Source organism: Acipenser ruthenus, chromosome 31, assembly GCF_902713425.1.
Source record: "Acipenser ruthenus chromosome 31, fAciRut3.2 maternal haplotype, whole genome shotgun sequence".
NCBI classification, from domain to species: domain Eukaryota; kingdom Metazoa; phylum Chordata; class Actinopteri; order Acipenseriformes; family Acipenseridae; genus Acipenser; species Acipenser ruthenus.
The window spans coordinates 12,717,179-12,735,503 of NC_081219.1; the positions used below are offsets into that span (position 1 = coordinate 12,717,179).

General features: G+C 45.2%; 1 protein-coding gene across 6 annotated transcripts in view; it reads left to right on the top strand.

The window, feature by feature from the left end:
* Window positions 1-18,325, top strand: part of LOC117396931 (ral guanine nucleotide dissociation stimulator-like) — a 51,813-nt gene that overhangs the window by 17,444 nt on the left and 16,044 nt on the right. For 3 of the 6 annotated variants that reach the window (XR_009309590.1, XM_033995297.3, XM_033995300.3), the window contains exon 1: window positions 11,933-12,394. The exons of 1 other annotated variant lie outside the window; for it this stretch is intronic. Coding sequence is in view for 4 of the 5 variants with exons in the window: in XM_033995297.3 (XP_033851188.3) it covers window positions 12,209-12,394 (186 nt within the window). In the remaining variant the exon portion in view is untranslated. Of the gene's footprint in view, window positions 1-564; window positions 804-11,930; window positions 12,395-18,325 lie in introns of those variants that run through there. 2 more of the 6 variants (XM_033995301.3, XM_033995298.3) reach the window with 2 other exon arrangements.

The window sequence follows — 18,325 nt, forward strand, 5'->3', positions numbered from 1 at the left end:
CAGTGGTGTTGCAGTTATTTGCAAGCAAATCTGAATGCATTCAAGGGCTGGCATGGCTGTTGGGATAGTCCTCCTACAGCTGGGATGGCTCAGAGCTCAGAAGCTTTCTGACCCCAATAGCAGGGATTATGAGCCCTGCAGAATTTCACCATCACTGAAATATAACCCCTTAGTGCCACCTGTCTTAAGCAGACAGTCCTTTTTAAAACAGAGCAGCAATGCAAAAGCTGTAACCCACAAAAAAAAAAATAGTGAGTGCCACAATTCGTCCACCCACCCCCTCATAACCATCTCTTTCCAATACTCAGTATTGTGCAAAGCTATTGTTATAGATTGAGCCACTGCCTCTGCTGCTCTCTGTTTGTTAGAGTATGTGCGTGTGCGTGTCTGTGTGCCAGCGCTGGTTTGCAACGTGCAGTGGCACGCTCAAGAAACAAGGCTCTGTCTGCAGATGAAAAAGCAGAAGACAACGAAAGCAGCTGCTGTGCAGCAGACAGACAGGAAGCCCCTTATGATATAGTGCTGTTAGAGAGAGGCTGTGAGAGGGGGAGAGAGAGAGAGAGAGGGAGGGAGAGAGGGAGAGAGAGAGGACAGTGGGGGATTACCCGCGCAGCATCAGATTTCTCGGTATTCTAAAGGCTGTTAAAAGCTCATGTAGCCGTTTGCCGAAGCAGTGGGAATTTCTGGTCGTCCGTTCACCGCAGAGAATGGAGGCTAAGTCCGTGTTCAGCCTACAGAAAGCACTGGTACAGCCAGTGAAAATGTGCATGTTTGATTTCCCCGTGTCAATACTGGAGGACCTGGTAAGTGTGCAGCTTGTGTGTGTGTTGGTCTTATTTTTTATTCACTGTGTTTTGGTTCATTGATAAAGGTAACGAAGGCTCATTCCATTAGCCTGGGACTGATCTGTAATGTGTGTGTGGCTGTATTAGTGACAGGTGGCTTCTTACACAAGGGTCCCCTGTCATTTACTTGTTAAACAAACAAACATTAAAACCCTTTTTGCTTTGCTGTCCATGTGTATTGTGACACACAGTAAGAAAAATAGCTGCAGTGTAACTATAAACATGCTGGCACAAACAGCAGAGACTCACAGCCGCACTTGCACTGCGCTGTGCTGCAGCCCTGATAGGAACTGCCATTCAGAGCCCTTGGATTAATAACAGGGTGGACAGAAAATTAAAAACAGTGATATGTCATACGTACTTATGTTTAAACAGCCTCTCTGACACGCGTGCTGCAATTTATAAAAGCGAAATTGCCTGCCTTTTGCGGTTTCAATCCAAATGGGCAAGAGATTGGCAGTAGCAGGTGTTCGGTTGGCAGGTGCTTCTCTGTCAGTGTGGGCCATTTGATTAGCAGGCAGAGAGGTATGGAGCTGTTCCTTCTCAAAGCATACTGCGGTATAGCAGGGTACAAGCACTGCACAGGAGAAGCATAGTGAAAGCATGGCAAAGCACAGCAAGCAGGCAGGATACATCTCAGAGATGTCATGTATTATGCATTTCTCTGGATTTAAAGTATTATGGATTTTCTTGTTGTTACTGCATCCTGTAAAGCGCTTTGTGATGGTGGTGCTCTATGAAAGGCGTTATATAAAATAAAGACTGATTGATTCAAAAAAAAAAAAAAAAAAAATCCATGATGGACCAAGCTAAAGTGCCAGGTCTGGAGCATGGCAAACTGTGCCGATCTATATGGTATAGTGGTTAGAGCTGAGGGACTGGCAGACAGTGTGGTACAGTGGTTAGAGCTGAGGGACTGGGAGACAGTGTGGTATAGTGGTTAGAGCTGAGGGACTGGCAGACAGTGTGGTACAGTGGTTAGAGCTGAGGGACTGGGAGACAGTGTGGTATAGTGGTTAGAGCTGAGGGACTGGGAGACAGTGTGGTATAGTGGTTAGAGCTGAGGGACTGGGAGACAGTGTGGTATAGTGTTTGAGCTGAGGGACTGGGAGACAGTGTGGTATAGTGTTAGAGCTGAGGGACTGGCAGACAGTGTGGTATAGAGGTTAGAGCTGAGGGACTGGGAGACAGTGTGGTATAGAGGTTAGAGCTGACGGACTGGCAGACAGTGTGGTATAGTGGTTAGAGCTGAGGGACTGGGAGACAGTGTGGTATAGAGGTTAGAGCTGAGGGACTGGGAGACAGTGTGGTATAGAGGTTAGAGCTGACGGACTGGCAGACAGTGTGGTATAGAGGTTAGAGCTGACGGACTGGGAGACAGTGTGGTATAGTGGTTAGAGCTGAGGGACTGGGAGACAGTGTGGTATAGTGGTTAGAGCTGAGGGACTGGGAGACAGTGTGGTATAGTGGTTAGAGCTGAGAGACTGGGAGACAGTGTGGTATAGTGGTTAGAGCTGACGGACTGGGAGACAGTGTGGTATAGTGGTTAGAGCTGAGGGACTAGGAGACAGTGTGGTATAGTGTTAGAGCTGAGGGACTGGGAGACAGTGTGGTATAGTGTTTGAGCTGAGGGACTGGGAGACAGTGTGGTATAGTGTTTGAGCTGAGGGACTGGGAGACAGTGTGGCCTGCTGATTGGAGCTCAGAGTGGGAATCAGCGTGGCCTAAGAGGTTTTGTAGCTTAGTGGTTAGAGCAAAGAGATTGGAGGTCAGTATGGACTAATGGCAACTGACACCCAGGTCCAGGTAGGGCAACACTGTGTAAGGTCTGTGGAGCTGGAGTTTTTTTTTCGAAAAACAGCATTACACAGTGCAGGCGCCGTTGTTGTCTAGGAAGTGAACCAGCCCGGACACAGCACTGACTGCAGTGGCTTTCCTGGAACCCGTGTACCAGTGTGATCATAGCACTGCAGACTGGAACAACAGATACTAAACCTGCTCTCACAGCGTGCGTGGGAGCCTCAGCCCGATCTCCTGGGGACAGCAGTCTGTTCCAGCCCCGCTCTGTACAATTATTATGCACCTTACAGTGCTCTGACCTGTTATCAGTTGAGATCTTACACATACTGTTCCCGTTCAGTCACCGCGTGCATAATGTCACTTTTCCTATCTGTATCTATTTTATAATGCATATTTGTTTTCTTCAAAGTTTTTGGCAGGGCAACTTTTGAAGTCCATACACACAAACTGGTTTTAAAAATGTCAAAAAATGTTAAAATCGTGACCGAAGGGGATAAAGAAAACACACGTGGTCACGTACCGCTCTAAAACATTTTAAATATCTTGAAACCCGCCTGGCCGCCCGTGGTCGCGCACCCTATTGACATTGCTATGGCTCTAGCTTCTGTACACAGGCAACGAGTCAAACATCGTACAGTGCTAAACAGACAATTAGAGGAGCATGGAATCATCAGAATTCGTTCCCAGGGACATCACCAGTAAGGGACACTAACATTAGCCCAGGCTGGTTCTAAGTGGCACCAGCAGCAACCCCAAGCATGTGTAATGCTTGGCTTATCACATCCAGACAAGGCAGTTTTTGCTGTTCTGCAGGTATCTGCTGCAAGCCAGTGTAAACTAGTAAGAGGAGCAGTAGCATGCGGGCAGGTGTAGTTAGCTTCACGAAGGAGCTGTGTAATGGCTATTTTAAGTCATGATCTCATTTATATTAGTAGCAGCTGCACTTATGTATCAGCTGAGAGTTGGGTCAGGTGCTCAACATATGGACCAGTGTTCACGAAGCAGAATGTCAGCGATTTCAGTGATTGTACAATATCTTAACGTTCAATGCACACAGTTTAAATGATGAACGTGAATGCATAGCTACTGGTTATATCCGCACCTGTGCTTTACTGTGTCAGGTCCAGATCAGTTGTGTTTTCTGGTAACGCCTGTATAGATGTTAGACTGCTGCCTTCCTTAGGGTGTGTAATCTCTCTCTCTGAAGCTCCACCTCACCACAGGACCTCTCTGATAGTCATGCTCGTTCTCTGAATTTCCCTGTGTAAATCCCTTGTTCAGCCACATCTGAAGAGGTTTTGGGTGTATGACTCAGGGCTGTGGTCCAAGAGATTGCTTTAACAAATGCTGACCATGGTTATTGTACCCTACACAGCTGTGTTTTTAGAAGAGGTGATTCAGGGGTAGCAGTGACATGAAAACGTGAGGGCAGCTTGACCTACCTTCACTGTATACGCTTGAAAAACGATCTGACACACACGTACACCCAGATTCTGACGCTGTGTGGAACTAAATAATGTCCTTAGCAAGTTTCATCACAATCGGACAAACTGTTATCTCGGGGCGTAGCGATTGAGAAAAAGCTACATTATTACATTTTTACTTCATGGATTTTAATTCATAGATTAGTGCACCAATGCCATATTTATTTTTTATTGTATTGCTGTACCAGGCAAGACCCCAATGAGTTTTGCAGCCAATTCTACAGCTAGGTTACAGTAAAGTGTGTGTTTTATCATATGACTCCACGTACATTAGGACAGTCTGGGACAGTTCAGGCTTTTCAGCACACGTCGCAATGCATTCTGGTATGTTTTACCTGTCTCAGGTATCTTTCACAGCAGGACTACACTTACCAGAATGCATTGCCTGAACAGTCCCAAACTGTCCCAGTGCACATGGAGTCATATGGTAACCCTAGATAGAGCCAAACATCTTCACTAGAACTCCACAGCTATACTTGAAGGTCCGAAGTTGACCTTTCAAGAAGTATCAGTGTCACATTCTTATTTAAATTTGAGCCCCCGTGCAACCCGTCACTGTGTGCGTGTGCTTGTGCGTGCGTGCGTGTGTGTGTGGGTGAGGTGTGAATGGACACTGGAAGTGTGAAGCACTGTGTGTGTCACTGTCGACAGTATACTGACATTGAGCCCTCTTACAGGAAAACAGAACTTACACTCTCAGCTTGATTACATGCTGTACATTGCTACATTGTGTGTTGAATATTGTGTCGCCCCAGGAGATAACGCATTGCCCTTCACATGGATAGTGACTCACTGGTGCCCTCACACTCTGCTGCTGCAGCTCCTCTGAGCCTGTCGGCTGTGTCTGTCCCTTGACTGCAAAAATAACCAGGAGGAGCTGGGGATTATAGCGAGAGCGCAGGCATGCCACCCCCCTACCCCCCTGGGAGCCCCTACCCAACCCCCTTGTTACTTTCTCAAAGAGGGGAATAGGATAAGGAGCTGAACACCCTGGCTGATGCCTCCCTAACTGTAAACAGCCATGATTGCTGTAAATAGAGTAGGCGTGATTCAGTACCCAGTCATCTCTACAATTCGCTTGCTCTGTGTCGGGAATGCCAAGCAACCCCCTCTATCAGATGGGAAATTCCAGCTCAAAAACTCCTCTGCATGCTGATCTGCATTGTGATTAACTAGGCTTTATAAAGCTGAAGTCATTACCTTCAATAGTATTGTCAATGCGCCCTGCCCCTCCCTTTGGGATTGTAAGGTGCAGCGCTATGATAGAACAGCTCCTTCATGTTGCTCCCCAGGTATTAGCCCCCCAGTGGCCTGACAGTTTCAGTGCAGCAGGGTGGAACTTGAGAGGGAGTCTGATAGGTGCGGACCAGCAAGGAGGAGATCGACAGTCCTTCTATAGGACAATATTCAAGATGTTCAGCGATATAGCGATCAGAGGGGGAAGTGAGAATAAATCTAATCAAGGGAAGAGAATTGATCATAAAAACGTAGACATTTTGAACCCTAATCCCGATTCCTCTGCTCTGCACGCACACGCACACACACACACACACGCACACCACTCACACACTCACACACGCACAAACACTCATCCACAGCACAATGTTGCATCTGTTGGCCTGTGTTGAATGACACAACTGGGATCAGCCCTGTTTTTAATGACTGGTTGTGGTGGAGAGCTTGTCTGCTGGAAAATCATAACCCTGCCAACTACCTGGAACAGCCTCTGGGCACCCTGTTGTTACTGTCACATGGAGCCAGCAAAACAGAGGATGAGTTACTGCCTAAAAGATCAGTGTATTTCAGGACCATGTTTGTCATCACTAGGTTTGCCAGGTACAAATAAAACGGGACCTCCGACTGGAAGGGGATTGTTATAAGAATAAACTCTCTTTAGAAATCCTCTGTTCATCCTCTGTTCAACTACTATAGGATTGACAACCAATTCATATTGCAGTAAGATTGTATCCTGGTTTTTCTAAGTTGTGCTCAGTTTATGGTGCTGGCGTTTAAGGGAGAGGGAGAGGGTGAGGGGGAGGGAGAGGGAGAGGGAGAGGGAGAGAGGGGGAGGGAGAGGGTGAGGGAGAGGGTGAGGGGGAGGGAGAGGGAGAGAGAGGGGGAGGGAGAGGGAGAGAGGGAGAGGGAGAGGGTGAGGGGGAGGGAGAGGGAGAGGGGGAGGGGGAGGGAGAGGGAGAGGGAGAGGGAGAGGGAGGGAGAGGGTGAGGGAGAGGGAGAGGGGGAGGGAGAGGGAGAGGGAGAGGGTGAGGGAGAGGGAGAGGGTAATCGTTAGCATGGCTATGTTGTCTCTCCCTGTTGGTTTAATTGTTTGCTCGACCTGCAGTCTGACTGACTTCCAGTGAATCTAACACTTGGGGTTCATTCTTTTGCTAATGCTCTGCAATATTCTTTAGATCAAACCCAGCACTGCTCTATGAACCCTTCCGATTTCCACAGTAGTTAGTTCTATACAATGACTTTGGTAGGAAAAACAATTCTGTAGAAAACACACACACGCACACATGCACACGCATACGCACACGCACACACACACACACACACGTTTCTTGTTTAATTTCATGCCAGCATTACCATGAGTCACACACCAGACATCACTAAGAATACAGAGATGTTGTGTATAACGTGAAGTCAAAAAGAAGAAAACAAAACAAAAATCAATTATACAGAATACAGTAAAAAAAAAGAAATCCCCTCCGCCCCCCCCACCCCCCCCTAGTTACCATGGCGATAGGGGATTTCTTGTCTCCCCTGCAGTTGCTTCCAGAGACCTGCCTTGATGCTTTGAGGGTAGAACTGCATTCTCAATGCCTAACGGGACACAAAGGGGATGAGCTCTGTAATCCTGTCAGCTTGAATTCTCTGTCATTGTGTTCCAGGGGGTGGTTTGCTTTCCTTTGTTTTGTTTAGGTTAAAAACGGTCAATTGTGATCAACGGCTTTATGGCAATTGCATGGCACCGTGTTAACAGCTCCCCAGGATTGCTTCAGCGTATGTGTTGATGAAGTCAGCTCCCAAGAGCCTGATAAAATACCAGCAGGGTGTCAGCCCCTGTGTTATTTATTGATCTCTCCACTTCGGACGTGGATTTAAGCGGCCACCTCATCTGTTCAGATTTATACTTGTGTGGATCTCTAAATAGATATTTTCTCTAAATGATCTAAATAATACAACGGACCCATCTATTTATTAAATGGAAGTATCCTTTCATTAAAGAGCTAGGCATTTATAGAAATAATATATCGCTTGGAGTCCATGCCAAGTCATTAAAGACTGCAAGACCAAATATTACCATAGGGGGCGCTGCTGGGGTCTCTCTGAGCATTTACAGAAAAAGTAGACTGGCTGTGGTAGTTACTGTATGTTCTCAACCCCAGTCCTAAAGTACGTTTTTTTTCTTCTAACCAGTTTAAATCTGCAATTTTTTGAGTTCACAGACAACGGTTTTGTAGGATTGCACTGTTAGCTAGTTCCACAGACCCTGTCTAGCACTAACCCTGTAATGTGAAGTAAGGCAGTGCATGGCTAGGTATTGGGGTCTGTGAAAACAGATGTTTACTGTATGCACATCAGAAGACAGTACAAATAAAACAACGCAACAAACAGTGGACTCGCACAGGATTGAGAATGCAGAAGCAAGCGTTGTTTAAGTGACAACTATTGAGCCATGTCTCCAAGCTGACATTCACTGGCGGATGTGTATATATCAACACATGCTCTTTCCAGCTGGCATGCAAGCATGTAGGTAATAATGACCCTTACAGCACCTTGCTGGTATGTCCGTGGATTTCCATCAGGCGACAGGGCTGGCCTTTTATCAAGTGAAGACACGTTCTTTCAAATCAAGCAGCATTCAGGGGGTCGGCCCACAGCCCACAGAGAATTGTCTAATATCGCACATGTTTCTGAAATTGACACTTAGGGGTGCCCAGAGCCCTGATTGGGTTTATTGGAGCTGGTTAATGTATTCTGTTCCTCTGAACCTGGATTTGAAGGGCAGGGAAGCAGAGGGAACATCAGCATTTCATAGTTAGTCTCGCAGTTTATGTTTCTATTGTTATTAGTATTATTGTAGAATTATTATTATTATGGCAGAAAAGACTCCCTTGTTTTGACTTTGTGCCGGGAGATCTTCTGTAAACAGGAGGAAACAGCTCGGAGACAGCCTGAATAATAATATGTTCTCCCTGTTAGCTTTCAAGGACACACACTGAGCCTGACTGTGTACAGTGACTACCAGCCATGCCTTCATGTGTTGTCATGGAAACGTGGGCATCCCAACATGTGGGCTCTCAGCTTGCACACGAACTGAAGGAAGGGATCCTGGACTGTAGAACCTTACACTCTCGCTCTTAACAATTCAGGGACTCCATACAAATGGGGGTGCCTTGGTCCCTCCTCAATTTAACCACTGAACTTTTAGATTTGATCTGTGATTGTTGAAGGGGTGAACTGGTCACTGTGACTAACGCCATGGCGATGCAGTGTCCTGATGGAAGGGGCCAGTCTTGTTCTCTGACTCACACAGCCGGCTGATCTGCTGCACTGACCTCTGATGAGCGCTGAATACAAGGAGGGTATGAATCTGCTCCTGCATTGAGCTCGCTGCTCTGTGGGCAGACAGAGAATCTGCTAAACAGGGAGTTTCTGGCTGAGGTGTGGAAAACCCCAGAACTTTCTAATTCAGGCTGAGAGGAATGAACTGCAGCACTGCAAAAACAAGTGCTTCCTTCTGTAATTTCCCAAAGCAAAGCCTTTAATGAACTTCTGTTTGATCGTTATCTTATTTAGAGGAGACAATACCGCGGTAATGTTACGAAAACTGAGAGACAAAACTTCTTTCCAGGGTGCTATAGCCAGCCAGAAACCTAAAATAATAATACATAAAACAAAAATTAAAATGATTCAATCACAAAAAAAAAGGCTTATTAAATAAATTCTAGCATAGCATAATTCTAGCTCTGAGCCTAATTATTGACAGCTGAGTTTTGTTTGTGACTCAAGGAGGCAGCACCTGTCTCATCAGCCTGACATCTCAACGGCAGAACGCATGACTGAAATGATCAAGCTGAGTTTTTGTAAAAGTATCTTAAATACGCAGTCACGTGACTGCTTGAGATCCAGGAGTTCTGTATTTAATGGTGTATTGCTGTGACGTGTCGGGTTCATAATAACAGCCGTCAGGTATTGGAGAGTCAGGTGTTCTGCGTTTTGAACGGACCCCGTGGTTGCCGATGGTTTTATTTTCTCATTATTTTCAGCGTCTGTTTTCTTTTTGTTACCAATAATATACAGTAAATATAGTAAACCTATTCTAAAATCGTTGTTAGCACACATTTTTTTAAAGGAAAAACTCGTTTTTTATTTACGTTGTACAGTGTACCAGACCAGAAATAAATAACTCAGTGTAGTCTACAGTTCTTACGTTATTAGGTGTTTTAGAATTATATATATATATATATATATATATATATATATATATATGTGCATTCTGAAGCACTAATGACAATTAGAAGTAAATACAATAGATTTTTATTCTCTCTCTCTCTCTCTCTCTCTCTCTCTCTCTCTCTCTCTCTCTCTCTCTCTCTCTCTCTCTGCTGCAGCTGTCCAAACATGCTTTTATGAGTTTGAAAGCACACTCGATGGCTGTTGTTTTTAAATTGTTCCAGGTGAGGCACAGTGGCAGAGCCCCAGTTCTCCCCCCTCGCTACAGTCTTGGATTGGGAATGCATTCCTGCACAGCGCGATACTTCCCGTTTTAACTGCTGCGGGTTAAGGGAAAAAAACATGGGATGGAAAACGAGAACAAAACAGTACCAAAAAAAAACCCCACTGGAACAGCGAGTGAAAGTTAAACAGCAGATACAGTAACAACACAGAAGCACTTATTTGACTTGTTTTTTCATCCAAAGTAAAATGTGCACAGCTTGCTCTGTTTCCAAATGGAAAGGAAATGATCGAAAATAACTTCTAAACAACTCGGGCTTGGGAAGCTTCCCGTTTATGAAGTGATTTCTTATTAAAATGGAACGCGTTAGAAGAATGAAACCCAGTTCTAAAAAAAACTCAGACTTGCACTTAAAATTGATTGTCTGTGAAGTGGTTTCTTACTTTCCCTGTATGAAAAACGAAATTACCAACTGTCGCCTCTCTGCAGGATCTTGAAGCAGGGAACAATGTAGTGTAGATACGCAGCGCCTTGCATAAGGTGTGGACTCTGATTCGATGCAGGCACCGTGTCCGTGTGTTTTCCACTGCAGTACACAGCCAGTGAACTCTCTGTGCACCCCTCAGATCCTGCGCGCTGAAATTGATGACAGACGAGTAGGATCTGCTTCAAGACACCGCCTGACCTCGATATAATCGTGTGTGTGTGTGTGTGTGCGCCTACACTTACGGGAAGTAGTTAGAGAATGACCCTGGTATGAAATACATGGGAGTTCTTTTTAACAGTAGTAGTAGTATATTTTTTTTTGCATTCAAAGGAGAGAGAGAGAGAGAGAGAGAGAGAGAGAGAGAGAGAGAGAGAGAGAGAGAGAGAGAGAATGTGTGTAATTCTGCAAAGTGGACAAAATAATAATTCTTTGGCATTGTTTTCCAAAACAACATATTTGTATAGCACCCAATCGCACCCAGAACTAGTTTGACAACGAGGCTGTGTCTCTTGCAGTATTGCTTCTGAATTCGTTCTTGCATCGTTTTGTTTATACACACCTGGCGGTGTGTGTGAAATCGGGTCGGATGAGAGGTAAAACCGAGGTCCTACTGTAAGTGACTCTGCAGCAGCAGCTGTGATGCATAGTTTACCCCCTAGTCTCAGTAAATCGCTTTGGATAAAAGCCTTTGCTTAATGACTCATTAATAGTTAAGGAGAATTCACGTCTCTGCTCACGAGATTGATTTGTCCCCTATAATCTATCGTCATCATCATCATCATCATCATCATAATCAGCCAAAATAGTTTAGATTATATTCTAGATTCTAAATTAATTTTTCGTGGCTTTCGGTCAGAGCTTTGACCCGTTATCTAAGCACTTGCGTATTTTGTACACTACCGAGACCTTACACAAACTCTATCATTCAAATATATATATATATATATATATATATATATATATATATATATATATATATATATATAATTTAGTAATCTTAATACGCGGTTGGGGAAACCCTTGCTGGTTAATACAGATTTGTTATTATTATTATTATTATTATTATTATTATTATTATTATTATTATTATTATTATTTACTCCCTGTACGTGAGTCCACAGCACTACGTCACTCCAGTTTGCATCTGTAAACAGAGACGAATTGTGAGTATCATCGCTTCCAGCCTGGGATGATGGTGCAGCACCCACGAATCAGGTGACGTGCTCGGTCACCACACGCAGGGCTATTGTGTTTTATTATGAAGAGATTGTGTGTAGAATTTCTCTCGAGTTCTTTCACCCACATCCCACACAAATATACTGCATCCACTGCAGTAAAGTCAACAATACACAATGTGTACTATTATTTATTATTGGGCTAATATAATATCTCCAAAATACTGACGTGCTTTTTTTTTTTAGAAAGCCAAGAGCTTTGTTTCTATATAAGTGCGTGATTACTGTATATATTGCTTAATTGTAAACGCATAACTGACTCAGTCATTTAATTTTTCACGCAGTGTTGCTTCATCAGCGATGGCATTGCATGCATTCCTTGAGAAAGAAATCCAGTCCGTGGTTTGTGAAAACTGTATGTAGTTTGGATTAGTTTGCCCGATCCAGCCTAGAAATGACGTCATGTTTCCTAAAGGAAGGCGGGGATAGGCGACAGGGTGTCTCTGGGGGCGGAGCGTGCAAGGTTTAGTCTCTTTACTGAATCACCACAAGGCAGAGACAGAAGCAACAAGCGGGGAGTGTTTGTTACAGACAGCCTCCATCGCTTCAGTGTGCTGACAATACTGCGCTTCTAGGGGCTGGATTATATACATATATCAATATACCACTCAGCGTACGATCCAGGGCGTTTTTCTGCGATGGAGTAAAACATTACGAGAACGCCGCAACTAATGGTTTACCTAATGCAGTCCGGGTTGCAAAATGTCAAATCGGGGAGCCCCGATATGATGTTTGACGCGAACTCCTGGAAAATCCGGAGCATTTGGGACGGTGTGAAGTTGGAGGTGGCCGGGGACTCGAGCCCCGTAGTCCTGCATAGTTTTACGCAGTTGGACCCAGATCTTCCGCAGCTTGAGGTAAGATCACCAGAATTATTTATCTATTTATTTTTATTTTCCCTTTATAAACGTGACTCAGAGAACAAAAACACGGTGCTAGGGCTGAGTGTGTTAAATTGAGTTCCACTGTTTGTTAAAACCGAGGTATAGTTCAGAATACAATTATGAACTCGTATTTGTTTGTGAAGTTGACAAAGGCATTTCATACTGTACAGTCAGACCCTAAATCCTGTTATAAACTACCAGACAGAGTCGCAATCCGGACTTTTATAATTTAAGATGTGCGTGGAATCTCTATACAGTGCAGCAGGCTTTACAGAACAGCACGGGACTCTAAGATTTGCATCTGTCTGAAAAAATAACGTTTGATCACGCGTGAAGACATTGAATCCATGCATGGCTACATTCAGAGCGCTGTGTCTGTGTATGAAATGACACATGGGGGTTTCCTTGCATAGAGGGAAACCCCCCCTTCCATATTGACGAGGTTCCAAAAGTACTGGTGAAGACCCTGTGTTAAAAGGTTAGCTGTAGGTCAGCTGTCTTTATCTTTGTGCTGTCTCTTGTGTCAATAGAAAGCAATCCACACATATTTTGCTCAGTTATTGTTTGTTCAGTGATAACATGCGTTTTCTCATGCCTTGTGGGCTGCACCTTGTCCATTAAGCTGAAGCTGGTACCCTAACCTATACACTCGGTCTTAGTGCCTGCAGTGGGAGTCTTGTAACTAGACACTCTCTGCCTGTTGCATTACAATGCACACTGCTCTGGATATATGCAGTAAGGGCTGAGTCTTCTAAGCACTGCATAATATTACATGCATGTTACTGTCGGACAGGTATTCTCTCCTGCCTGGTGTATTATCATTGCAATGGCAGCATCCCCCACCCCCCGCATTAGAATGTGCCGTTTTGTTCTGACCAAATATTACTTTAGAATTCTATTGCCAAACAGGATTTTAGCCTTGAATTGAAATATATAGTTTGCATAAGAGATGTGTGTCTCCCAATGCTGGCTTAGCATTATTCGTGGGATTTGTTTGTTGCAGTCTTTGCATGTTGTTTGAGTCGGTCTAGTGCCTTTTAGCCTAGCTGCAGTGTATTCTGTGCAGCAGTAAGGACTCTCATCCCTTCTCAGATACTGCCCTGTCCTCCACACCCGCCTTCAATCTCTCCTATGATGGTATCTGTGTATTATGGCTAATCTCCCTTCTGTCTGCCCCTAATGCTTTCCCCGGTGCAAGCATACCTTCCACGCTCTGTGTGCAAACTCACTGAACTGCAACACGGCTTCTAGAACAGTATGCTTAATAACGTTCTGCTTCCGAATGTTCCAGACTCCCATGCGCATTCTAAAGATTCCGCAACTAATAGAATGTCTGACCTGCATCCCACACTTTCCAATGGCTCTGTGCTGCATCAGCGCTGTGCCCCATCTGCCCTGAATTAAACCCGCTCTCCAGTTCAAGGCTATAGGGGAATTTGGGTTAGAGATGATCTGCAATTTAGTTTTACCCTGCCTTAAAGAGAAAATGAACTATCAAGACTGTTATATTGATGCATTGATGGCAGCTTGGATTTCAGTCTGTTTGATCACACAGTACTGAAACGCAGCCTATCCGCTCAGCAGAACATGTGTTGTCCCTTCTGGATGAGATATCACGTAGCAGGGTGGGGGGAGTGAAAGGCATTAGCACACCAAGGCAGCGACAGCGCACAGACACAGGCCGGCACTAATAGATTTGATTAGCTGCCGGTATTGAAGATGCAATTGAATCAGGCAGAGACAGTGAGATGGTAACAAGGCTGGGAGGGGGTTGCAGTAATGTGTCTGGATGATGTCATGGGTCAGAATGCTGCCCCTTGCATCAGTTTCCGATCAGCTTCACTAGCTAGCTGGTCCCTATTGTACAAATCTCTTGAACCCATGCCTGATTCCCCCCCAGCACCCCCCACCCCTCCCAAATTTTGTTTCACAATCGCACCAGTTACAAAACTCATATTGTTGTTGTTTTTCCTTTAGCAAAATAATCAGGTGCCGAGCAAAATTCCCACAAAGCCCTGTAATTAGAAACCAAGCTAACTCATCAGACAGAGGCTCTATTGTTGCGCCCCCCTCTAACTCCCAAATTGAATTGATTCGGCTCGATGGCGCTATTTTTAGAGCTTGTTTTCATCTGGCCAGCTCTTTTTATTGCAGTTCCGATCATCTGGGCTCTGTGTCCGCTGAGTTATGGCTGCAGGAATTCAAGAGAGACGGAGAGTAAGATGGGTTTCACATGCGGGAATGCCTGGAATGCTCAGTGAAATTCAAATGTGTGTGTGTGTGTTTTTTTAGCTGGGCAGGTCTGTGTTTTCAGCGTGCATTCTTTTTTTTGCTCTGCCTCATAGAGCTCATTAGAGGGGTGCAGCGTGCAAGGGGTGGTTATCGTTTTGGAATGCTAGGAGAATGGCGTGTATTTGAGGAATGATCGGAGAAACAGCAGGCAGGCAGATTCCTCAGGGCAGTTTCAGCTCACGACTGTAAGCAGGAGATCCTGCAGGACTGTTCCACAGGGCAGTTCATCTCCTGAAATGACTTATTTCCCCCAGGCCCTCTGAACTGTTATCTGCCCTATTACTGCTATAGGCGTCTGTTTTCTATTTGCATTTACTGATAATGGAGCTGGTTATTGTAAGCATATTGGAGTCTATAGAGGGTCACGTGATCTCATCAAAATATGCAGAAACTGTTACAAAAATATATATCATTGATACACAGCTAATCTAGATTGGTGATCAATACCCTAATGGCCTCAGCCTTGCTGAGCTGATCACTCGCATCTATTATCCTCAAAGCAGCATTTACCCTACAGTGAAATGGAGAGGCAGTCTGTGAGTGTGTACGATATTGATTCATGAGAAGGAACTGATGCGCACCCAACCCTTTGCCTCTCTTCCTCCCAGCTTCCCAGATCTAGCTGTTGGGGGGCTGTGCTCTCTGTGGAGCCTGGCTCTGTGAGTGTGTGTAATGCAGTGTCAGTCTCCCCTCAGTGCTGGTCTCCCAGGGGGGCTGGAGGGGCTGTGCTCTCTGCAGAGCCTGGCTCTGTGAGTGTGTGTAATGCAGTGTCAGTCTCCCCTCAGTGCTGGTCTCCCAGGGGGGCTGGAGGGGTGTGCTCTCTGTGGAGCGTGGCTCTGTGAGTGTGTGTAATGCAGTGTCAGTCTCCCCTCAGTGCTGGTCTCCCAGGGGGGCTGGAGGGGCTGTGCTGTCTGCAGAGCCTGGCTCTGTGAGTGGAGAGGAGTCACTGCTGCTGCTGCCTCTACTTGGGCAGCCTAATGGAGCAGCCAGCACTTTGACAGATTACTGGAGATCATGAAACCTCTTGGAGCGTCTCTTGGGAAACTGGAGCAATTTCAGTAAGTAACTCCACAGAGCTGGAGTGTGCTCCCTGCCAGACACAGGCCTGACCTTAAAGGGGCGGCGTCCAATTTCTCTTGTATCTTTCAAGGTGAGCGACGCTGCACTGTAATTTAGTTTGATGGCAGAGCATTTGCTTGCAAAGGAAGCACATCACTGAAAAAAGGCACAGAGCTCTGCGCTGTTAATTGTGCAGCGAGCTGGTGCAGGAGCAGCATCTATTCCGTGTTTCCTCCACGGTCTGTGGAATCCGGCTGTTGATTCTGGAACAGCTTGGTGAAACTGCGGTGTTGTTAAAACAAAGCAAAACAAGCAAACAGCATGTGACGCCAGCGTGCTGGATCAAGAAGAGTTTGAACTGGGGTTCAGCCTCCCAATCCATTGAAAAAAGCGATCGAATGCATTAGATCTAGCGAAATATGTTTATTATTATTATTCCGAATAAAAAAGAAAGAAGAGCAATGAAATATCTGTAACCAGTTTGGTATCGGACTTCCAGACCCCTCATGTGACACAATGCAGCAACAAGCACGTGCCGTTTGGAAAGCTGCTGTCTAGAGAAAGGGACTGTGTGTAAATCACAAGCCTCACTTTCACACTTCAGGATGAGGCTCTGTTTGTTATGTAGACGTGACATCACTGCGACCCAGCATGGGGGCCTGGACTCCTTGTAATTAGCAATGAGTAAACAGGTAACAGAACTTCACTCTTGCTACCCCAGGCCCTCTGCGTGCTGAAAGACAACCTGTTGTAGCGTCAGATGATATAAACTGCAGCACTGTCAAATCTGAATGCGTTAGTGTGAAAGGGATGCAGCAATTTTACACATGGTGAGGCATAGGCTCCTGTGTTTTAATGAGATAAATGCACTACCTGTTATATGTGTCACTACTGCAGAAGTATACAAATAAAATGTGAATTTGTATAATTATTATTGTTTAGGACAATCTATATTTTAGTGCGTTCCGGTAGCTTCAAATTTTAACAGGGATTTATCCACTGCTTGTGCTGTAACCATGGCACCACCACAGTAACCTTTTCACAAGGGGTGGTTTCCCTCCTGTATCTCACCAAGGCAGAGGTTAAAGACGTCACATTACGGGTGGAACTGTCCTTTTTGAGGTGACTGAAGGAAACGCTCGCACGTTTCCCTGGTCTCGCTCAATCTGAATGCCACTGCCAGAAATAACCATTACCTCTCACAGTTGCAGAAGTGGTAAGCCATTCCGTGATTGTATCTCTGAAGAGCCGTGTAAAGGACTTGCAAACTCGTTGCGTTTACAGTGACTCTTTATGGCAGGTGTTTCCGCTGTTTGCTCTTTGCTGATAACGCTTCTTATCGGCACGCCAGCTCTGTTTTCTTTATCACTTCACTTTTATCCTCCTATACTGTGTAGCTCTGTTTATGTAATCAGATTGCCATGATATGAATGCTGACTCGAACAACAGCCACACTCAGGATCTTTCAAACAGTCTGTTTTAAGCCATCACGTGAACTCGGGTTAACCGCTAAGCATTCAATGCTAGCCTTTTCCTGCACCTGGGCTGGGCCTGGTGGTGTGCAAGCAAGCATGCCAGATTGTTCAGAGTGCTCTAAATACCAAGGGACCACCATCATACAGCCTCTTAGCCAGATCTCATTGTTTTAAAATGACGTAACGTAAGCACTTGAGCTCTGATGCACGGGATGAGATCAGAGCTGAAAATGCTGGTCGAACCCCTCAAGGTGCAGAAGGAATCGAGCGCTTGTTCAAACGGTTTCTTCTTCTTAAATTACACTGGAGAGCGACTCAAGTATCACGAGGAGCAAACTGACTGTTTGGACGACCAACCTGTCTGTGAATTTGAAACCCTGTTTCGACCCCTTTTCAGATTGTTTGTTTGAGAGTGTCAGCTGGACTCGGACACACAAAGGGACCCCTTTTATTCTGGTTTCCAGGGCTCGCAAACCATGTGGCTGCTTTGCAAGATCCTGGCAGCCTCCCCTTTCACTGAGAGAGAAATCACATGGACAGGACACATGTAGCCAGCCTCTCTGATACAGTATGTATTGATCAGTCAGTACAGTGCCAGGTAGCGAGTTTAATGACCTCCAGGCCGACTGAACCGCAAAGCCCTGTCCAGTTGTCGGGAGCAGCAGTTGTCAAGAGCTGGGCTGCGCAGCTGGTCATAGAAATAGCATCAGAGATGGGCATGCTTTGAATATATGCTGTAACAGAATGGAAATTCCTCCACCTTCACTGGCTACAATATTTCCTCCCTCTTCAGTATTTCACTCTAAATACTTTTACATAGTAAGGTCACCACTCCAGACACATTCAGTAATAACTATATCATTTGCAGTTTTACTGAATGCTGTAAATAATAAACTGTCGAAATAGTTTAATTGCATTGATTTCTTAAGAGATGTCGGTGATCCTGAATATTTGAACATACCAACAGTGAGAAGTTCTGTTGGAAGGCAGGCTTTTGCTTTTGCTGCCCCCTCGGACTGGAATAAGCTACCCACAGAACTCGGTAACGCTCTGGTTTCCGGGTTCTATTGAGGAAAGT